The sequence below is a fragment of the Lissotriton vulgaris genome, chromosome 1_1 (assembly GCF_964263255.1).
Source record: "Lissotriton vulgaris chromosome 1_1, aLisVul1.2, whole genome shotgun sequence".
Classification (NCBI taxonomy): Eukaryota; Metazoa; Chordata; class Amphibia; order Caudata; family Salamandridae; genus Lissotriton; species Lissotriton vulgaris.
The window spans coordinates 774,783,680-774,802,138 of record NC_141685.1 but is presented as its reverse complement, the minus strand read 5'-3'; the positions used below and the strand labels follow the sequence as shown (position 1 = coordinate 774,802,138).

The 18,459-nt window shown below is 43.7% G+C and overlaps 1 protein-coding gene across 1 annotated transcript in view; it reads right to left on the bottom strand.

Moving 5' to 3' along the window:
* The window catches only part of HMCN1 (hemicentin 1), a 1,183,532-nt gene that overhangs the window by 720,138 nt on the left and 444,935 nt on the right, over positions 1 to 18,459 (bottom strand). The window contains exons 14-16 of the mRNA XM_086956029.1: positions 15,995 to 16,108; positions 7,811 to 7,969; positions 2,100 to 2,294 (exon numbers count right to left, since the gene is read on the bottom strand). Coding sequence (XP_086812155.1) covers positions 2,100 to 2,294; positions 7,811 to 7,969; positions 15,995 to 16,108 — 468 coding nt within the window. The remainder of the gene's footprint in view (positions 1 to 2,099; positions 2,295 to 7,810; positions 7,970 to 15,994; positions 16,109 to 18,459) is intronic.

The window sequence follows — 18,459 nt, the reverse complement described above, 5'->3', positions numbered from 1 at the left end:
CATGATCTTCTAGATGATTACAGATATTAGTGATTCTGTAGGATAATGTACATCCTTTAAACATTAATTTACAGAAAAATGAGTGCATTGGTTGGTATCTGAACATATTGACGTACTCAAGTAGAAGAATGTACAACAGTTTAACAGTAAGTAACTTAGAGCGACAAGAGGGCTCTAAAAGGTTTCTATTTGGCATCTGAACATACTGCCATTTTTAAGTCTGGGTTGACAGCACAGCTATCTGCCAGAGCTCTTTTGATACTACTCTTCTTGAATTATAGATTGAGTGGGCTTCAAAGGGGAAAACATTTGTCTCTGCCCTAGCTATTTGGTGGTCATTCCGTCAATGTTTGAACTGCTTTTTTAAAGCATGTGGCAGAGATGATTTAGAGAATGCTAAAGCCATCTTGGAAAGAAGGCTTTACACGACAGATAACACAAAGTAAATGGAAAACCTGCTAAGCTATCTCACAATTTCCATTTACAGACTATTTAAACACAACTCTTAAAACAAATGTAATGTTTCTATCACTTTGAGTGTCAGCAATATAAAGAACAATAATAATGAGGTTTTGCGCATTCTCATAATAGTGCTAATTTACCTTATTTCATTACACAAATTGATCAAAGTGCAACATTTCCTACTTTTCCTTGTAATTGCATTTACTCCAATGCCCATAAAGAGGACCCAGTGGAACATGTCATCTCATTTTCATTTATGGGCTTTGATTGGTAGATTATTTATTGTTTTGTGTTTGTATAAGTGTGGGCTTGTCCCTAAGATGTTCTCCATAATTTTTGTACTTTTCTTTTGCAGATTGAGGTAGCTTGACCACAAAATGGACACCCCAAAGTCGTGTAAGATATAAGCGAAGGCACAATCATGTAAGGTTTCAGGGTAGCTAATTACCAGGCTGACCAAATATGTTTATGTCCTCTACAAAATAATACCTCAGGCTCCGTGATATCATGATATCCGCCCCTGTCCTGAACACACATTTTGTTTTCATAACAAGTTGAACTGCCAACAGCTTCAAACAGATAAAGAATTGCAGGATGTTCAAAGAAAATGCATTTTTAAGGTACCAGTGATTGGTGTGATACCTTTAAATGTTATGCTGTCCCCTCTTGTTTCTTCCAGGGTACATAAGGTACACATAGGAACTATCACCATGATAACTCTGGCAATATTTATTTACCCATAGAAAGAAAATATTATCAAATGTGAATATGGTATTTTATCTATTGAAGCTGCTTCCTCTGCATGACAGCAGTGCTCATTTGAGTTTTCATCCATTTGTCCTTTGTTCTGCGATACTTTCAACAGAATGAGATGCTCAAGGGAGTCTATTCTTTCATAGTTCTATGGTGCCTTGAGACTGAGGAGGCAGTGGTGTTTGTCTAAATGCGGATGCCATGGGACCACTTGATTCTGCAGCCTAGTACAGCAGTGACTGAAATGATTCAAGAGGAGCCACAATTTAGTCCATCGTTTTTTGACTTAGACCTTCTTGGTCGAAGTCGCAATAATCAAATTTTAGGGTCACTGGAATTCTGATATGAGAGCTAAAGAGCATGTCCCATCTTACAGATCTGTGTCACTATAAGAGGGTGCCAAGATTTGAGTGTACTTATATGGCATTTGGATGATAGCTGGGGGCCCAGTGGAACTGAAAGTCTATTTACTGAACTCAGTGGTCGAGGACAGGAATGGAGAAAACTTTAAAAAGCCTGTCTGATAACTTTACATTCTTCATCTGAACACGAGGTCCCCATCGTGAGGCCAGTAACCACCCTACGGAATTTTCATACCAGAAGTAATGGTAACTCTGAGGGCAGAGCTACAAGTGTGGCTCTAAGGATCCCCTTGGAAATGAGAAAGTACTGGGCCAATTCAAAGTCTCATTCCACTGGTAATTTGTCATTTGTCTCCAGATTTTCACCCAGGGACTGTGGCTGCTTTCAACAACTGCAGTAACAGGTATGTTGAGTTTCCTCAGACTCGTTGTGATTGCCAGTCAATTCATAATAAGGCTCTAAACATATTTATAAATTAATGGGATGTTAAGCTACACTAAATACAGCTACTTGTTACATACTCTTTATGAAGAGGGAGCCAGTTCTTTGTTGACTGATGAAGCTGACAGCGAAGGGCCTTGAGAAGAGGGAGCTGTTGTCCAATCGTCTCCATTTAATCTTGGGTTCCGGATACCCCTGAGCATTGCATGGGAGAGTCACATTGGAGCCAATGTCCATCGAGACATCACTTGGTTCCTGTGTAAAGACAGGAGCAGCTGAAAGAGAGAAGGTACATTGAACATCCTAAATTGTCTAGCTGGATTTTTTTCATTGCTCTACAGAATGGTTATCCCAAAACACACTGTGCCCAATACAAGGTTAACACGTGATTAAGTAACATAAACAATTCATAGAATACTGGTACTTATGAAATGCCTGTGAAAATAGATGTGGCCCAAAACCACATGTTAAATCAAATATATAAAGGTAACCCCCACACCCGATACTTCAAGGTCTGGGTACAGGGGAAAAACAACAAAAGAGAAAGAAAATGTACCCACTTGATCTGTATTTCTTCAGCTTAGCTACTAAGAGCAGTTGGATCTGTTCCAATTATACTAGAATAATTACATTTGTGAAAATGTTAATGTAATCATGTTTATTATGTTCTTTTCATATCTTTTTCTGAATAGTTCATTTGCAAGTGACATTTTTTTTAATTTTGTTTGCACAGTCTTCAGACACATTTCAGCAGTTCATTCTATGTACTGTGGCATGAAAAATTTCACACGTGTAATTATTCTAGTATATTTGGAACAGAACCAATTCCACATGGTTTGCAAGGCTGGTGTACTAGTGCACGTTCACACACTTATTACTACATTTCATTCTGCAGTGCAACGATCAAATTAGCTGTTCTTACGACAGTAGAGCTTAACTGACCGGAGAAAACACTGCTTTTTGTCTCACAGGTTACAGCGGCTTTACACAGGAAACAATTTAGCTAACAGTCACAGGCGATAGCCAGTGTGATTTTGACTCAAAGCGTGGGTTTTAGCTCTTGCATCCTTGTTCTGATTAAATCATTTTGTTCATATCTAATAGCCATGGAAGAACAGTATGGAATAAACCATATAGTCAGATCCACATTGAGCAATATGGTATTTATTACCATAGTTGAGAGAGGAGAGGGACTTCATGACCCACTAGAGGCTTCGCCTTCCGCACTCCACACCCCAAACTTTTGTTTGCCTATATCCACTCAGCGACTGTTTCTCTCTTTACTTTTACACTATGATTATTCAGTTATGTCTGGCACTAATGCTTTCTAATTCTCTTATGGCTGCTACTGAAGATCCTATTATTTTACATCTGGGACGTGGCAGATTTAGCTCATCTTCTTCTTGTAGAACCACACATCTGCTGAAATATGCACATCTCCTCTACTGTATTTACACTACGGAGATATTTTAATGTCTCTAAGATATTGCCCATCACCCTCCTCTCGCGAGGGTGGTCCAATCGTAAGTCCTTCCACAGCTGTTCTCTCAATACCAGATGTTGACCTTGTGCTATATTCATAGCTCTTCTTTGGGCCGCTTGAAATGTATATTCTTCCTTCACAGCAATGGGCGCAGAACTGGGGGGAGTACTCTAGGCAATGTTCACAAATAATCCATATGTTACCAACAATGGTTCCATTACAGTTCTAGGTATAACTCTCATAAAACACCCCAGCATTGCCCATTCTCTACCTCAGGCTAGATTTATGTTTATCGCTGCAGCATTGTGTTTGTAACTCGATTAGGGGTGAATAATGTTACATAATATAAGTGGCCATACCTGTTTGCGTTGTTGGTATAAATGTTTATCAGTTTGCAATGTCCAATAATGTCAGCATTGGATATATAACACAACATGGTTTATTTTCAATACAAAGCTACACAGGGCTCTTCCCTCTCCCCAATGCTAACTAGCATCTACATGCGTCCACTGATCCGGCTGATTAGACCTATTGGCTTTTTGGCTGTCTCTTCTGCAGATAGCTCACAACTTACTTTGCATCTAGACCACCATGCACCTAAATCCTCAATTAATTTAACAGATTGCATCCTGGGGCGCACGGGCCCATAGTGCCAGGTGTGCTAGAACGATAGGTTAGTGTCAATTATTTCACCACGAAAAAATCTTCTTAGACTCAACTGTGCTTTACACCCCTCCAAAATCAAATCTTTGAGAAGAACTTTCATCCTCATAAACTGTATGCATCCCTCTGGACCTATTACTTTTTGTATCTCAAAATAAAACTCAATAAAAAAGTTTAAAATCGAAAGATAGGTCAGTGTGCGGGTCATTGTTTTGACTGTTTAAGGTCCTGTTTTATGGTCTTATGGGCTGGTTTTTAAGTAAAATTCCCTGATATTAGCACAAACATTGCCCGTAGTAAGTACAAATGCATACAGCCTCCCATACCTTGCAAAACACATATGCAGATGTCTTTATAAGTTCAAACTGCAAATGCGGGCACCTTTTTTAGTGTTCTGATTCGCTAAATAGGGCCACCTTTATTTTGACGCCCAGTCCTATTTTTTGTACCAGCAAGAACCTGCTTGCATGGAGTTTAGACATGAAAGTTGCAGAATTTCCTCAAACTCAATGCCAAGAAAAGTGAGATCTTGCCAGTAGTTAACAATATTGAGCGATGGCAAGATAATATTTGGCCCATGGCAATGGGAGAAGTCGCTTTCCGGCACCATAAATCATCCTCAGGAATTCTGGTGGATGAAAAGCCTTCCCTCAAAGCCATAGGCGCTGGAGGTAGTGGTGCTGGGGGTGCTGCAGCACCCCCAGAATAATTGTGCTGGAGTTTACAAGGTAAATGAACAATAAAGATGCCTTTAAATTTTGATTTCATATAGTGAGAGGATTTTGTAGAAATCAACTATGTGACCATCTTACTCGTGTACAGGGAGTGAGAAAGGAAAGGATGTATGATGTCTGATTATTCCTAACTCACAACAAAGTTTAAACACCAGTAGATGAACTCTACAAATATTTCACACTTTATCAGCAGTTACCAAAGGACAAAGAGTGGAGAAGTGTGGCTCAATGGTTAGAACGGCAGACCTTGATGCAGAGCGCTGGCCAGAGACCAGGGTTCGATTCCCGCCTCGGCGGGATCGGGCTTAAATTCCTCTGACCAGATATTCTCGCCTCAGTGCCGAATCTAAGCATGGGCCCCACGCTGCAACTCTGGGCAATAGCTTGCTTAGTCTCCACAACGGCCCCCGATGCACAAGGGATGCCTGGTTTCACCATGAGATGCCCAGGAGTGGACACCTCACAAGGAAAAGCCAGGAGGGGTTCCCTTGTGGTAGGAGTACAAGCGCCGGGATGCTTACGGGTTACTGCTCGCGCTATACAAATACAACACATTTACATTTACATTACACATTTGAGCGCAGTTTTTGTAAATCTGAAGTGTGATGGAAAAAAAGGTTTTAACACGATCATAACAAATCAAGACACTTTACTTGGTGATTTGAAGGTCATTCATTTTCGCAGACACCAATCACTCAATCAATCAAGCAGGGTTGGTAAAGCACAATACTCACACATTAGGGTCTCAAGGCTCTACACATTATCAATTGTGTGTGTCCTATGTAGTTTTATCAATAAAACTGCATGACTGTGCACAATCAGTAGCCATTTCATTGGAAAATGTGCTGTCTGTAAATTACCGTTCACTACCACACCATGTGTTAGTAATATACTGGCAACAGTATGCTCGAAAATGCACAGCTGGCTACATATCAACCCCTATACCGCACTCCTGCTTCACATGCAAGACTAATTTGCTACCCTTGTGTGACGCTTGGATTTTTCACAATTCCTATATCTTTAGTAATGTACTATGGATAGCACCACCCCCACTTTGAAAATTGTTTCAACACCACTGCTCAAAGCCCAGATTAAATAGTCTCTGTGCCATGTTTCAACTCACTAAGGCTTCAGGGACATTCTTCCCACATCATCTTCATGCTCAGACAGTCTCGGCATGTGTTTTATTTAGAAATGATTATTGTAACATTCCCTATTTCAGCTTATCTGAATCCTGCATAAATAAGCAGAGAGGATACAGAACTCGAACATAGTAGGAAAAGCAAATAACCGGCAAACTCGACCATTTTTTACAAGTTTGAATTAAATGGCTTCTGGTAAAGCAGAGAATCATTGGCATATGGTTTTCTTTTAGGTCCAGAATTCTCCTCTTTTCCAATGATTATTTTAATATATCCCAACTAGAAATCTGCAGCTTCTCTTCTCTGTTTCAGACTTTAAAGAATCCTAGCTGGGTAGCAAACTACAGGTGCTGCGGGGCAAGCATCACCCGCACCTGCATGTGGTCCTTTCTAGGAGTCATTGCAGTACTACTGGTAGTGCAAACTTCCCACCTGCGGCACTCCACATACAATGTGAACTACCCACACCCACACCCACAATGAAACTTGAGGCTCCACGTCACATCTAGATAGACTTTCAGTGTGATGACAGGGGGCTGAGCTCCCCCTTCTCAGGACCAGTAGTCCAGGAGCCCCCTGCACTCTTGGGAAGGAGTGGCCCTTACGTTACACTCATGCCCACAGCCAGAACTCCACATACCCTTCAGCGCTACCATTGGCTCCAAAGACCCATACAGGGTTGTCCTTAGCCCGTCAGCGATCCAATATTCTGTGCCATCTACTTGCGTTGTAGGGAGCTGCAACTATCCAACTTCAACACCACGTCCTCCCGTGCTGGCAGTACGAGCCCGCAAACATCAGTTCTTCACCGTACTCTAAGCCTTCGAGTTTTTCAGGGCCAGCATAGTATTACCTGCTGTGGGTTCTTCCAGCATCGATTCTGCTCCAGCACCACTCCTTTCAGCAGCTCCTACTGAGGCTCAAAGACCTCGGCTGCAGCACCTGCAGCAGTCCATGCTGAGACCGTGAGCTCTCTGTAACCAGCAGATCTCCACCATTCCCAGTAGAAGCTCCTGACAAGCTCTTCAGGTCTACAGAGCTCGCACTCACTGCACTTCCTCCTACTTAGAGTTTCAGTGCTGTATGACCGGAATACCTGAAGCCCTCTAGCATTTCCTGCAGGCGGTGTCGGCGTCCCATAGCCGGTACCCCAATGCCTCAGCAGCACCTCCACCTGCTAAAGCCTGCTGAGTCCGTCTCCTAGAAGCACTGATGCACTGTTCAATTCTTCACGGCAGGACATGCCATTTCGACTAGGAAAACCTCACGAGGTTGTACATTTTACACAGCCAGTGTCGGACTGGGACAAAAAATAGGCCCAGCACCAAAATAAAAGTGGTCCCCATTAGCAAATCAGATTGCTAAAAAGTGGCCCACATTTGCAAATCAGTCCTGTTTTGAACTTGTAAAGACAAACTGTATATTTTATTTTACAATGTATTCCCTCTTCATAAAAGTGACCTAGTACCCAAATATGAGTTCCAGTGCTGGGCAAATACCGACCCAAATAAGCAATGCTTGGCGCTAAGTGTGCTGTAATCCACACACGTCCAAGTCATATTTGTCAACTTAATTATAATCATGCCCTTTTACATTACCAGAGCTGGTCAGAATCAGTTGTTTCTTGCCCGATGAAATCGGAGCTTATCCCTGTCTACTCATGACCAAGTTTGTCAATGCAATATCCTTGAATCCAAAAGTGGAATACATCCAATCTGGTATTCTCGTTATTTCACTGCACACATTTAGAAAGTTAAAGCAATACTTACAGCCGACATCTAGGGTGATTTTGCCAGTTGCTCGTCCCGCTTCATTGGCTGCAAGACAGGTGTAATCACCAGCATCCAGGTCCTGAGTTTCTTGAATGTTCAAGATGCCCTTGAACGAGTCGATAATAACAAAGGAGGACTCCCTCAACTCCAAGTCACCTAGATTTAGAAAGAGGTGAGACGATATTTAGAAACAGTTCCCTACATGGGAAAATATATATTTTGCCATATTTAGAGGTTGGCCTCTATACAGCAACAGTCAAATGTGATATGGGGGACACCAGGCTTAATTATAGCAACTACTATAGCTTTGGAACAAACTTTCTTGTAATCCATTATCGGGACTTTAGTCTAGAGCAGTGGTTCCTGCCCATTTTGACCTCTGTGGGCACCCCTTTAGGGCCTAATTATGAGTCTGATGGTCTGAGAACTGCCAGACTTATGGGGGCACAGCAGTGGTGGACTAGCCACCACCCCACCGACTGTCAAACCGCCCCATTAAAAGTTGGACGGTCGGACTGCCATTCCACAGCCGTAGCTGTCAGGGAACCGCATTCCCTGGCAGTGGCGCAGCAGTCGGGTATCAGTAATATGCGGGTGGTGCTGCTACTGTACCGCCATGCATATTACGAGTTTCAGAACCGCCAGCAAAGTCATGTATTTATTTATTTTGAAAGTTTTATATAGCGCGAACAAGATCTTTGCAGATATCAGAGCGCTTTACAGGACACTGGGGTGATAGGGTAATACAATGTAATAGTTGAGGTAGTTCGGTACAAGGTGCGTAAATACATAGGTAGGTAAAAATCATGAGGTAGATCATAGGTGAGGTAGTGTTGATACAAGGTGCATATTCAAGCAGTTGCGCCGATAATATAGAGTGTGCAAAGTCAGAAAGGTGCGTCAACAATGTAAAAAATATACAAAGAGGGAGCGTATACAAACAATATACAACGAGGGAACGTATACAATCAAGTAAGTCGATAATACAAGTAATACAGATAGACCAAGGGGTCAAGCAGGTCTTACAGAGCAGATTCATGAGAGATACAGAGTAATAGATCATGTGTATTTAGCCATGAGGATCGCTTTAACTTCTTTCTTAAAAAGTTTGTTGGAGGAGATGAGCCTGGTTTCAGGTGGGAGTGAGTTACAAATCCTGGGTGCCATTCCTGAAAAAGAGCGTTTATAGGTTTTTTCCTTCCAAAATCTTCGAGGCTTCAGCAGAAGATTGTTTGTGCTTCTAGTAGTTCTAGAGCCACCCGAGATTGTCAGCTTTTGAGTGAGGTAGGCGGGTGAGTTCATGTGTACAGCCTTGTGTGTCATGCAGGCGATTTTCAGATGAATTCTAGCTTCAAAAGGTAGCCAGTTCAGGGATTTAAAGTCAGGGGAGATATGCGAGTGTTTCTTTGAACCAGTGATGAGTCTCGCTGCAGCGTTAAGGGACGCTCTTAGGGGTGCCGTTGTAGTTAGGGGGAGCCCGCAGAGGGCGGTGCTACCGTATTCTATGTGCGGGATGACTATAGATTTTACTGCAGTTTGGAAGTCTTTGGCAGGAAGGAAGGGTTTAAGTTTTCTCAAGGTATTGATTTGGAAGTTCGCTCCTTAGGTTGCCTTGCTGATGTGCTGCTGCATGTTGAGATTGGCGTCGAGTGTTATGCCTAAAGATTTAGCCGAGTCTACGACGGTAGGTTGTACATTTAGAGCCGTTAGGTGCTTAAGCCATGTTTGGGCCGTAGAGATTTTTGCAGGAGGTGAGATCAGGAGGAACTCAGTCTTCAGCGCATTGAGCTTGAGGTGATTCTCGGCAAGCCAGGATTGGGTGTTTCTGATCGTGGTGTTCAGAAGCATGATGTCCTTGGGAGATTGTATTTTGAGATAAAGTTGGGTGTCGTCGGCATACATGTGGAAGTGAACATTGGATGTCTGTAGCAAGGTAGTGAGAGGTTCCATAACTAGGTTGAACAGTGTTGGGGAGAGGGAGGATCCTTGAGGGACGCCTAGTGAAACAGGTACCGGAGAGGACATCAGGTTGTTACTTTTGAATCTTTGTGATCGGTTGTGTAGAAAGGAGGTGAACCACTTGAGAACAGTCCCAGATATGCCCATTCTTGTGTTTAACAGATCGAGTAAGTTCTCATGTTTAACTGTATCGAATGCTGAGGAGAGATCCAGAAGGATGAGGAGGCAGGTATCGTTTTGGTCTAGGATTTGGAGGGCGTCGTCCACTATGTGAGTCATGGCAGTTTCAGTACTGTTCCCTGCTCGGAAGCCTGATTGATGCGCATTGAGGAGATCAAACTTATCAATGTGTTTAGTCAGTTGTAGCTGTACGCATTTTTCCAGCAGTTTAGCGAGGGTGGGAATATTTGTAATAGGGCGGTAATTGTTCAGATCAGTCGGGTCTGCTGTTGGTTTTTTTAGTAGCGGTGTGACTTGCCCGACTTTGAGGGCGTTAGGGATGGATCCTTGTTGAAGAGAGCTATTGATAATCTTAGTCCAGAGTGGGAGGAGCAAGGGGGTAAAGTCCTTTACAGCGTTAGCAGGAAGGGGGTCAATGAGGTGATTGGATGGTTTCAGGGTGCTGAGCAATCTGCCAATTTCTTCTTCGGAGTAGGTGCCAAAGGATGACCATGTAGCATTGTTCTTTGGTTCAGACACTTTAGTGTGTTGGGGATTGGAGTAAAGGATTGCGTCATTAAGAAGATCGCTTCTTATGTTGTCAGTTTTTTGGTTAAAGAAGGCAGAGAAGTCTTCACAGGACGGTGTGGCGCCCATGTCGCTGAGTGTCTGGGGTTGTTCTTTGGATTGTGTTCTGATTATCTCAAACAGTTTTCTTGGGCGGTTTTTTGCTTGGGCGAGCTGGAGGCTGAAGAAATCTCTTTTTGAGCGTTTTATTTTCCTGAAGTAGGCGTTTCTCTGTTCCTTCAGTCTTTTTAGGTGCAGTGCAGAGGGGGCTGACCTCCAAGTGCGCTCTGCCATTCGCATGGCACGTCTATCCTCATTGAGGCTCCCGTCATACCATGGGTTGGAGATCTTGGATGAGACTCTCCAACAGTATCAACTAAACAATACTGACAACCACTATATGTTCAAGGCTAATAAACAAGTGGAGCTAAGAATAGCATTTCTGTACTTCCCTATACATACTTACCTTGACGATAGAGTCCCTGATTATGAATTAGGCGAAATTAGATGTGGAGATTCATGGAGGCCATATTTATTTTTAATGACAGGTATGTCTCCATGAAAGCCTGGCTATTACGAGTTAGACCCCTCAGAAAGGGGAATAACTGTGTAAGCACAGAATTACTCTACAGAATACCACACTGCATTCCATTTTTATGGGCTGGAATTTTCAATCAACAAAATCGGGTCTGGTTGTCTGCACTGGGCAAATGTGGATGCAGGAACACCGGGCCATTTGTGATTAGACAGATTGATATCCCCTGGGGCAAAATGCTCTCCTTAACTTGCAGTCATGCCCATAATGGTAGTCAATATTGTAGATTCAATATTTTTGGCGGTTGACATTTCAACCACAATATTTTGACATGCCTCCAACCAGAGCTCTAATCCTGTCTTCCCCATTTGAGCAAGTGCATATCTGGTCAAATGGGTTTAATTTCCTCTACTTCTCTCCCTAGTTATTAAAAAAAGTTTACACTTAGAATAGGGTGAACCCAGTATGACCTCACTAGAAAACTAGAGGTTTGCTTTGATTACTACAATGATAGCTATTTGTCCTCTCAGCTTCCTCAATCTATCCCTTCAAACTCTGCAAAATCAGTAGAAACTCATGGGGCCTGATTCACAAAGAGAAACTCACACTTTTGTGTAAGTTTATGATTGTTTGCTAATCACAAAGGTATTTTATTAGTAGAATGTTTATGACTGCAGAGGGCCAGGACACTCAAAACCAATCACAACGCTGCATTGCCGGCGCGACCACACCCTCCCGCAACCCACAAATCAGGCCGGTCGCGACTGTAGAAAACCATCATAAACTTACAGGAAAGTGTGCTTACCTTTGTGAATCAGGCCTTTAGAGGCTTTTTGCCACTATATTGAGGTCGATAATATAGACCTACAATATTCTCACATTCACTACACAGGCAACCACTACACCAGAAGGCAAATAAATAAATATTTGCTATTCTGAGTTCTGATTACATTTAGATTGCAAAGAAATTATATAATTACCATTCTGGTCTCCACCTATACTTGCTTTATAGTGAAGTGGTTGGATTGATGTAGAGATGTGATATTGTGATTTAAAGCATGCAGTATAGTGGCGAATTAACCTCTTTCAACCCTGGTAAACTAGAAGGCAGAGAAGAGGCAAGATATGTTGAGTGTGGTTTGACTGGAAACTAGGGGGCTTATTTACGAGAGCCTGTAAAGTGGTACATGCATGACGCAGGGCTCTCATAAAGATTTATGAAGCCGCACAAAGCTACCCTGTGTGGCTTTTAATATCCTCATAAATCATGAGGAAGGGACGTAGCACAAATCGCTGCGTCACTTTACTCTGCGCCTGGGAGGCATTCCATGGGTGTAAACCTGGGGAAGCATCAAATCAGTACGCCTCCTGAGGTGAGGCATTACGAGGAGAAATATGTTTACTTCTCCTCATTTTTTACTCTTTCCATGTGTATTGCTTTCTGGAGCACACATATAAAGTGAAAAATGCCTCATAGGATTGTTTTTGTGCAGTGAGGTGCCCCTTACTGCACAAAAACAATCCTACCTGCAATGAAGGCACCCTTGCACCATGGTTGAAAGGACAGGAATGCACTCTACTGCTTAAATACGAAGTATTCCTGCCCTTTCACTTTAACGTAGGGCAGCGCAGCAAGGTGCCTTGCTGCGCTGCCCAATGCCAAAATGCCATAAATGAGGTCCTAGAGCTCTGTAGAAACATGGATATGGCGAGACCTTAAGAAAAGCAAAAAGTTGTGTTTGGGCACTAACTCCTACAGGAAGCAAGGTCCAGGGGCTAGTACAGATTTGTAGGACAGTTACCTTGTCACCAAAGAAGTCTCAAGTCCAGTTTCCAGGGAGCATTCCCAGCAACAGCCATGGCTTTTTGACACTACCCAAGAGTTAAAAGAAATCGTAAATCTGAGACAGTGCCAAAAACTTACACCTTCCCAGGGAGGTGTAAGGGACGCACAATGAGGAGAAATATCTTTATTTCACCCTGTTTTTTCTATGAGTGCTGTATTCTGAAGCATACATAGAAAGAGGAAAAAGCCTCTTGTGATTGTTTTTCTGCAGGAAGGGTTTCCTTCCTGCACAAACATAATCATCCCCGCAATGCAGGCATCCTTGCACCAGGCTGCAAAGGTGCCTACGTTTGCGCACTGCAGCCCATTATGTGGCAGTGCTGGGGAAAAGGACAGGAATGCTCTGTATGTGAGAGATACGGCACATTCCTGCCATTTTCGTTTGCCATAGGGCAGCGCAGCAGGAAGGCCTGCAGCGATGTCCTATGGCAAAACCTCATAAAAGAGGCCCTCCATGTGTGAAGCATGAGGCTGGCAGCTCAAACTAAACCAAGCACTGGCATAGCCAATAGGTCTCGCATTTGGGACCTTATAAATGTTTAGCCATGCAACAGTTGGTGTTGTTGCACTAAGGATATTCTGCTGTATAACTAAATACTTATACGGTCCAAAAAGCGAGACCTATTGGCTATGCCAATGCTTGTTTAATAAGGTCTTTAAGTTGTACATAATGTCTACTTGCTTAATTAAGTATAAGGTAAAAACATGCTGATAACACTTTTTTATTATAACTTTCCAACAAGCTGCGCAGCAGCCACACTGCTCTACACCATAGCTTAAAGACACCGGCAAAGCCAATAGCTTTGGCGAAACAGGTATAAGGTCCCAAAGGCGAGACTGATAGACTATGCCAATGCCTGTTCATGAGTGTGTTTTATACCTGCAAATTTAGTCACACCTAAGTAAGGAGTAAGTCCTAACTACCCACAGGCCTGTGAAATGGGCACTTTGACATCGGGCCCTGGCTTCTTCTAACAGTGGCTTGCAGAATCCTAAAATAAGACTTTATTGGATCGTTTTAAATAACGCAAGAGGTACAACAAACGGAACAGTATTACACTGGAAGGTGGATATATTACAGGAATAGAGGCAATGGATAGTACGTACTGCTCTCCGTACATGAAGCACGTTTCAATATAAATAAAGGTTTGCTGCTGAAGTATTTTGAAACGATCTTTCCCGGGCCGGGTCCCAAAATTCTGGAAGCAGTGTTTCGCCCTTACTTCCTGGCCCCCCAGGAGTCAAAGCCATAGACTGAAAGCCATGCATTAGAGCAACGCCAGTCAATTCTCCAGCAACCAACTCCTGCTCTTGTATGATAACGCCAGGCATTCCCGTGCAAGTGTTGGGGTCTATAAGACTCTGTTTCTACATGCACACGATACTGAAAGATTTTCTTATTTAACTCATGGCAAGGGCCAGAGGAGAAAAGCACGAGGAAGTCTAAGATGTGTTCAAAGACACTGGCAAAGTTGGTCAGGATTCATGACACCAATCATGTCTCTTAAAAACAAAAGTGTTTGTCCAAGTAATTGCTTGCCCTCCTGTCAGCCCCTGCCTCCACATCTTGCCCGATTCCAGCTCAGGAGATGTGAGCAGCTTGGCACAGTGTCTGCCACGTTACCTGACCCACAGCTCGCGAGTAGGACGGCAGCTGGCTACTTCACAGCACTGACACTGCGCCATCTTGGTCCTTAAAGAGACACCTATAAGACAGACACTAAGGGCCTGGTTCACACTGACGCCTGCCAGGAATCCACGATAGTACTCCTCTCAGGCGTGAATGGCTCACCACTGTGGACTTCTGAACAGGGTTCGTAAAAAGTTACACAGCAGCAAAGCACATGCAAGAAAGGAGTGAGCGCGTCGAGGCATGGCTTGTCTTGAAAGGTGATGAAAGTCACAAAACTGCCATGTTTGTGGGTATTAGAAAACTGGTCCCATCATGGAAAGCGGAGTTATACTGCAGCACATGGGGAGGGGCTCTATTAGCCTAGTCTGTGATAGTCACTATGCACAATTCTTCTTAGTAACAAGACGCGCTCTGTGATGAGGGAGGGGTAGAGAGTGAGCAGCCACGCTCGTAAAAAAATAAGACGGCAAAAGTGAAGGCAGGGGTCCCGTGTGACGGCAAAAGGAAACGAGTGGAGCGCACGCGCACACACGTGACCGGAAAACGTGCTGTGCACGTTGCGCGGGCTTGTGCGCGTTCTCGCAAGCTGGTGGCCGGCATGGTATCGCTTTTTTAAGCAGCTACTAAATGTCTCGCAATATCAGCGCATGCGCTGACTCTAGCGAGACCTAACAAAGGAAACTATTCTACTTCAATCACCAAAGCTCATATTAAAAATTAGAAATTCTCTCTATCAGGCTTTGGCATCCATAAATGCCTCTTTGCTGCATACTTTAAACCAGACCTTAATAGTACTTACGAATGAGAATTTCCTTCAACAATAGTTAAGGTAAAATGTTTCCTTCGGCAAGTGGCAGTGGCCAGGCCAGCAGCATTTCTTAGAAGGAGGTCTTAATTCATTATGGTTCACTGAGTCCTGCTGCCTATCTACAGCAACACATAATAGCAATCAATTTTAAATGTTCTGTTTGACAAAAACTGTGAGGTGCTAGAGGAAAATATCAGAAACATACCAGCCAGTTGTGACTTGTGACTCAATTCCTGATGGCTAAGCAGACTGCATGACTCATAGATCTGATGCTAGAACAGTCTGGACGAAGCACCCAATATGACCTAGGATTAGTTTGCTAAAATAAGTACTTCCTTAGTTCCTTCTCTTGCCAACTACACACTGCCGTCTTCAAAGGAAGAGTAAAGGGTGCTTTCATGATCGAGTGACCACTATTGAACTGATGCTATCAGATTGGAGTGATAGCTGAGGAAACATTTTCTCTTTCTATGATATTATCTGTATTGTGCACACTACCAGGAGAGGTCTCTTGGTACAGACAGCATGCTTAAAACTCTGCCTTGCATACGTTCCCAAGGAGGGCAGTGACTCATGCCTTTGATTTTCATAGCGCATAGGCAACGACCAACAGAAATGATGCCATCAAAACCAAAGTACAAGCTTGTACATTACAGTTTTCCAAGCTGTCTTACCTTTGAACCACTTAACTTGGGGCGGTGGGATGCCCGTTGCTTTGCATTCCATCACTGTTGTATCACCGAGGGCAACCAGGATATCATTTTTTACCACTGCCACTGTTGGGATTTCTGAAAGGGGAAGAGGATACAAACAACATAGCTTTAATTCCTTTGGGAGGGAACGTCATCTGTGGAGACCCAACCATTTCTGTAGATGGCATATAAAATGGCTGCCTTAGGGCACTCAACATTGTGGCTAGTGGAGGTTAGGGATTTTAGAAAGGTCAAAAAAGAGAGAGAAGGAAGTTATGTAATGGGAGGTGGTGTGGATCAAGGAGGATGCAAGGGGATATTTTAGAGTGGCGGAGTAAGAGGAGTGGTGAAAACAATAAATTTGAAGCATTGAAATAGAGGTGATATAGGAAGCTGGCTTTCCATATAGTGTACAAAAATGAGGTGCACTGTCGAGAGAGTCCAGGTATCCCTTATTTCTATGCAGGGGTTTTTTCTAGCAATCCCAAGGTGCTCTATTTGTGATAGTGTGGTCAAGCAACCTAAGGGTTATCAGGGCGGAGTATTAGGTATTTGTTGCACACACAGAGTCAATAAATGAGACACATACTCAATGAGAAAGTTTCGCACCAATTTAGGCAAATAACATATATTTTTATGTTTATTTAGACACCAAGATCTACGAGATTATGGTAAGTACTTTTTGAGTTAGCAATTTTCAAGCACTTAGAAAAAACAGCCATCAGATTTGAGTCATCAGACTTGAATGCAGTAATGTTATCCTATGGGAGAAGCACACACTGCATAGGTTCACTTTCAAACAACTTACTGGGTAGTTCTTCAGGACTTAAGGTATGTAGGGGCCAAGATCCTTAGAACCACCAGCAGTTTTGGATTACCTGCCCTTGTGAGTCTGAGTGCAGATGTGCTGGTCGCAAGGGTAGCCTTGAACGCTATAGCTGAAGTCTATGGAGAAAACTGTATGCAGAAAAATGCTGCAAGTGGGGATTTGGGGACAAGTCTGTTGGAACCCAAAAGGGAGGCTCATGTTTTGAGGGTATCTGGAACAAAGCTGCACCCTAGGTTGGCTTGAACTCAGGCTGGCGGGCTCGGGTGCAGAGGTGTTTTGTCCGGCGGGTCACTTGCACTGGATCCTTTCACCTTTGGGGTCGACCTGGAAATGGGGACAAAATAAGACAGCAGGGCCACTGTCATTGCTGGCCTCAGTGAAGTGGATGTCCTTCTTTGGTAGATCAGTCTTGGCTGTGTTGGTGTCCAGGCTGGACGTCAAACAAGCCTTAGTTCTTGTAAGGGGTCTGGTATGCCAGGCATTGTTACATGGTGGCTCTTGGGTGCCCTGGCATCTCCAAACTTGGTAGAGAGATGTATCTGACCTCCTGGTGCATGATGATCTCCTTCTGAGGGGCTGCAGCCTTGCTGGACTAAGTGGTCAGCAGATCGTGAACTGGACATTGCGGTTGGTGCCTGCAGGCTTCAGGGAAGTGGCTCCTCCACTTCCAGGAAGATGCTAACAGGTGGGTGGAGTTCTGGTAGCCCTCTGGGGCTTTTGAATGATGCATAGCTGTAGGATGAGTTGGGTCTTTGCAACTGTTGTGACAGAAGTTGCCAGGCAGGGTTTAGTGCCAAGTCCACGGCTACTCTCCAATTCTTGTTGTCTGCGCCTTTTCTTTGTCCTTCTTCTTTTTTGGTCAGGTGAATCTGAGTTAAAGGCATGTCAGGGGGCCACCTAAATACTGCATTTAGGAGCGTTAAGGTGAGTGAAAGGTAGTAGCCAATGGGCTACTCAGCCTTCGGGTCACCACACCCCATATATGACCATGTTCTGTGGGTAGTGGGCATAGCCCTGTCTCAGGGTTTCTATTTCCACCAAAAGCAAAATGGTGAAATCCTTCTTTTGTGGAGCACATCAGGTAGCCCACCTTAGGCACTGGTGCCAGATGGGCCTCTGGGCAGGGAGTGGCATCTCCCAGGTCTGGATGAAAGCAGGTCCGCATATCAAAGGCGGCAGGGACTTTGAAGTTCCTGGCCTTGATATGCTAAATCACAAGCCTTCCTGCTGGAGGAGGTGTGAACACCTTCATTCGGAGCAGGCATTGGTTCTGGCCTCAGCGAGTGTGGGCTATCACCTGCAGTGAATCAGAAACTTGTCTTTGGTGACAGGCAGAACAATACCAGTCAGCCAGCACACTAGAGGGATAGAAGGTTTCAGAAGGCACCTCTAAGGTGCCCTCTGTGTGCATGTCAGAATAAATCTAATCCTGGAATCAGTATAGATTTATTAAGACAAGGTAGTTGATACCAAACATCAAACGTTTCAGAGAAGCTATCATGTAACTGGGGAACTCATAATGACCAGTGTCCAGTGTATATATAGGGAAGAGGGCTTCCCTGATCTCTTGTACCATCTAGTAATCGAACTAGAAAGCACTGCAGCATATCTGCTCGTG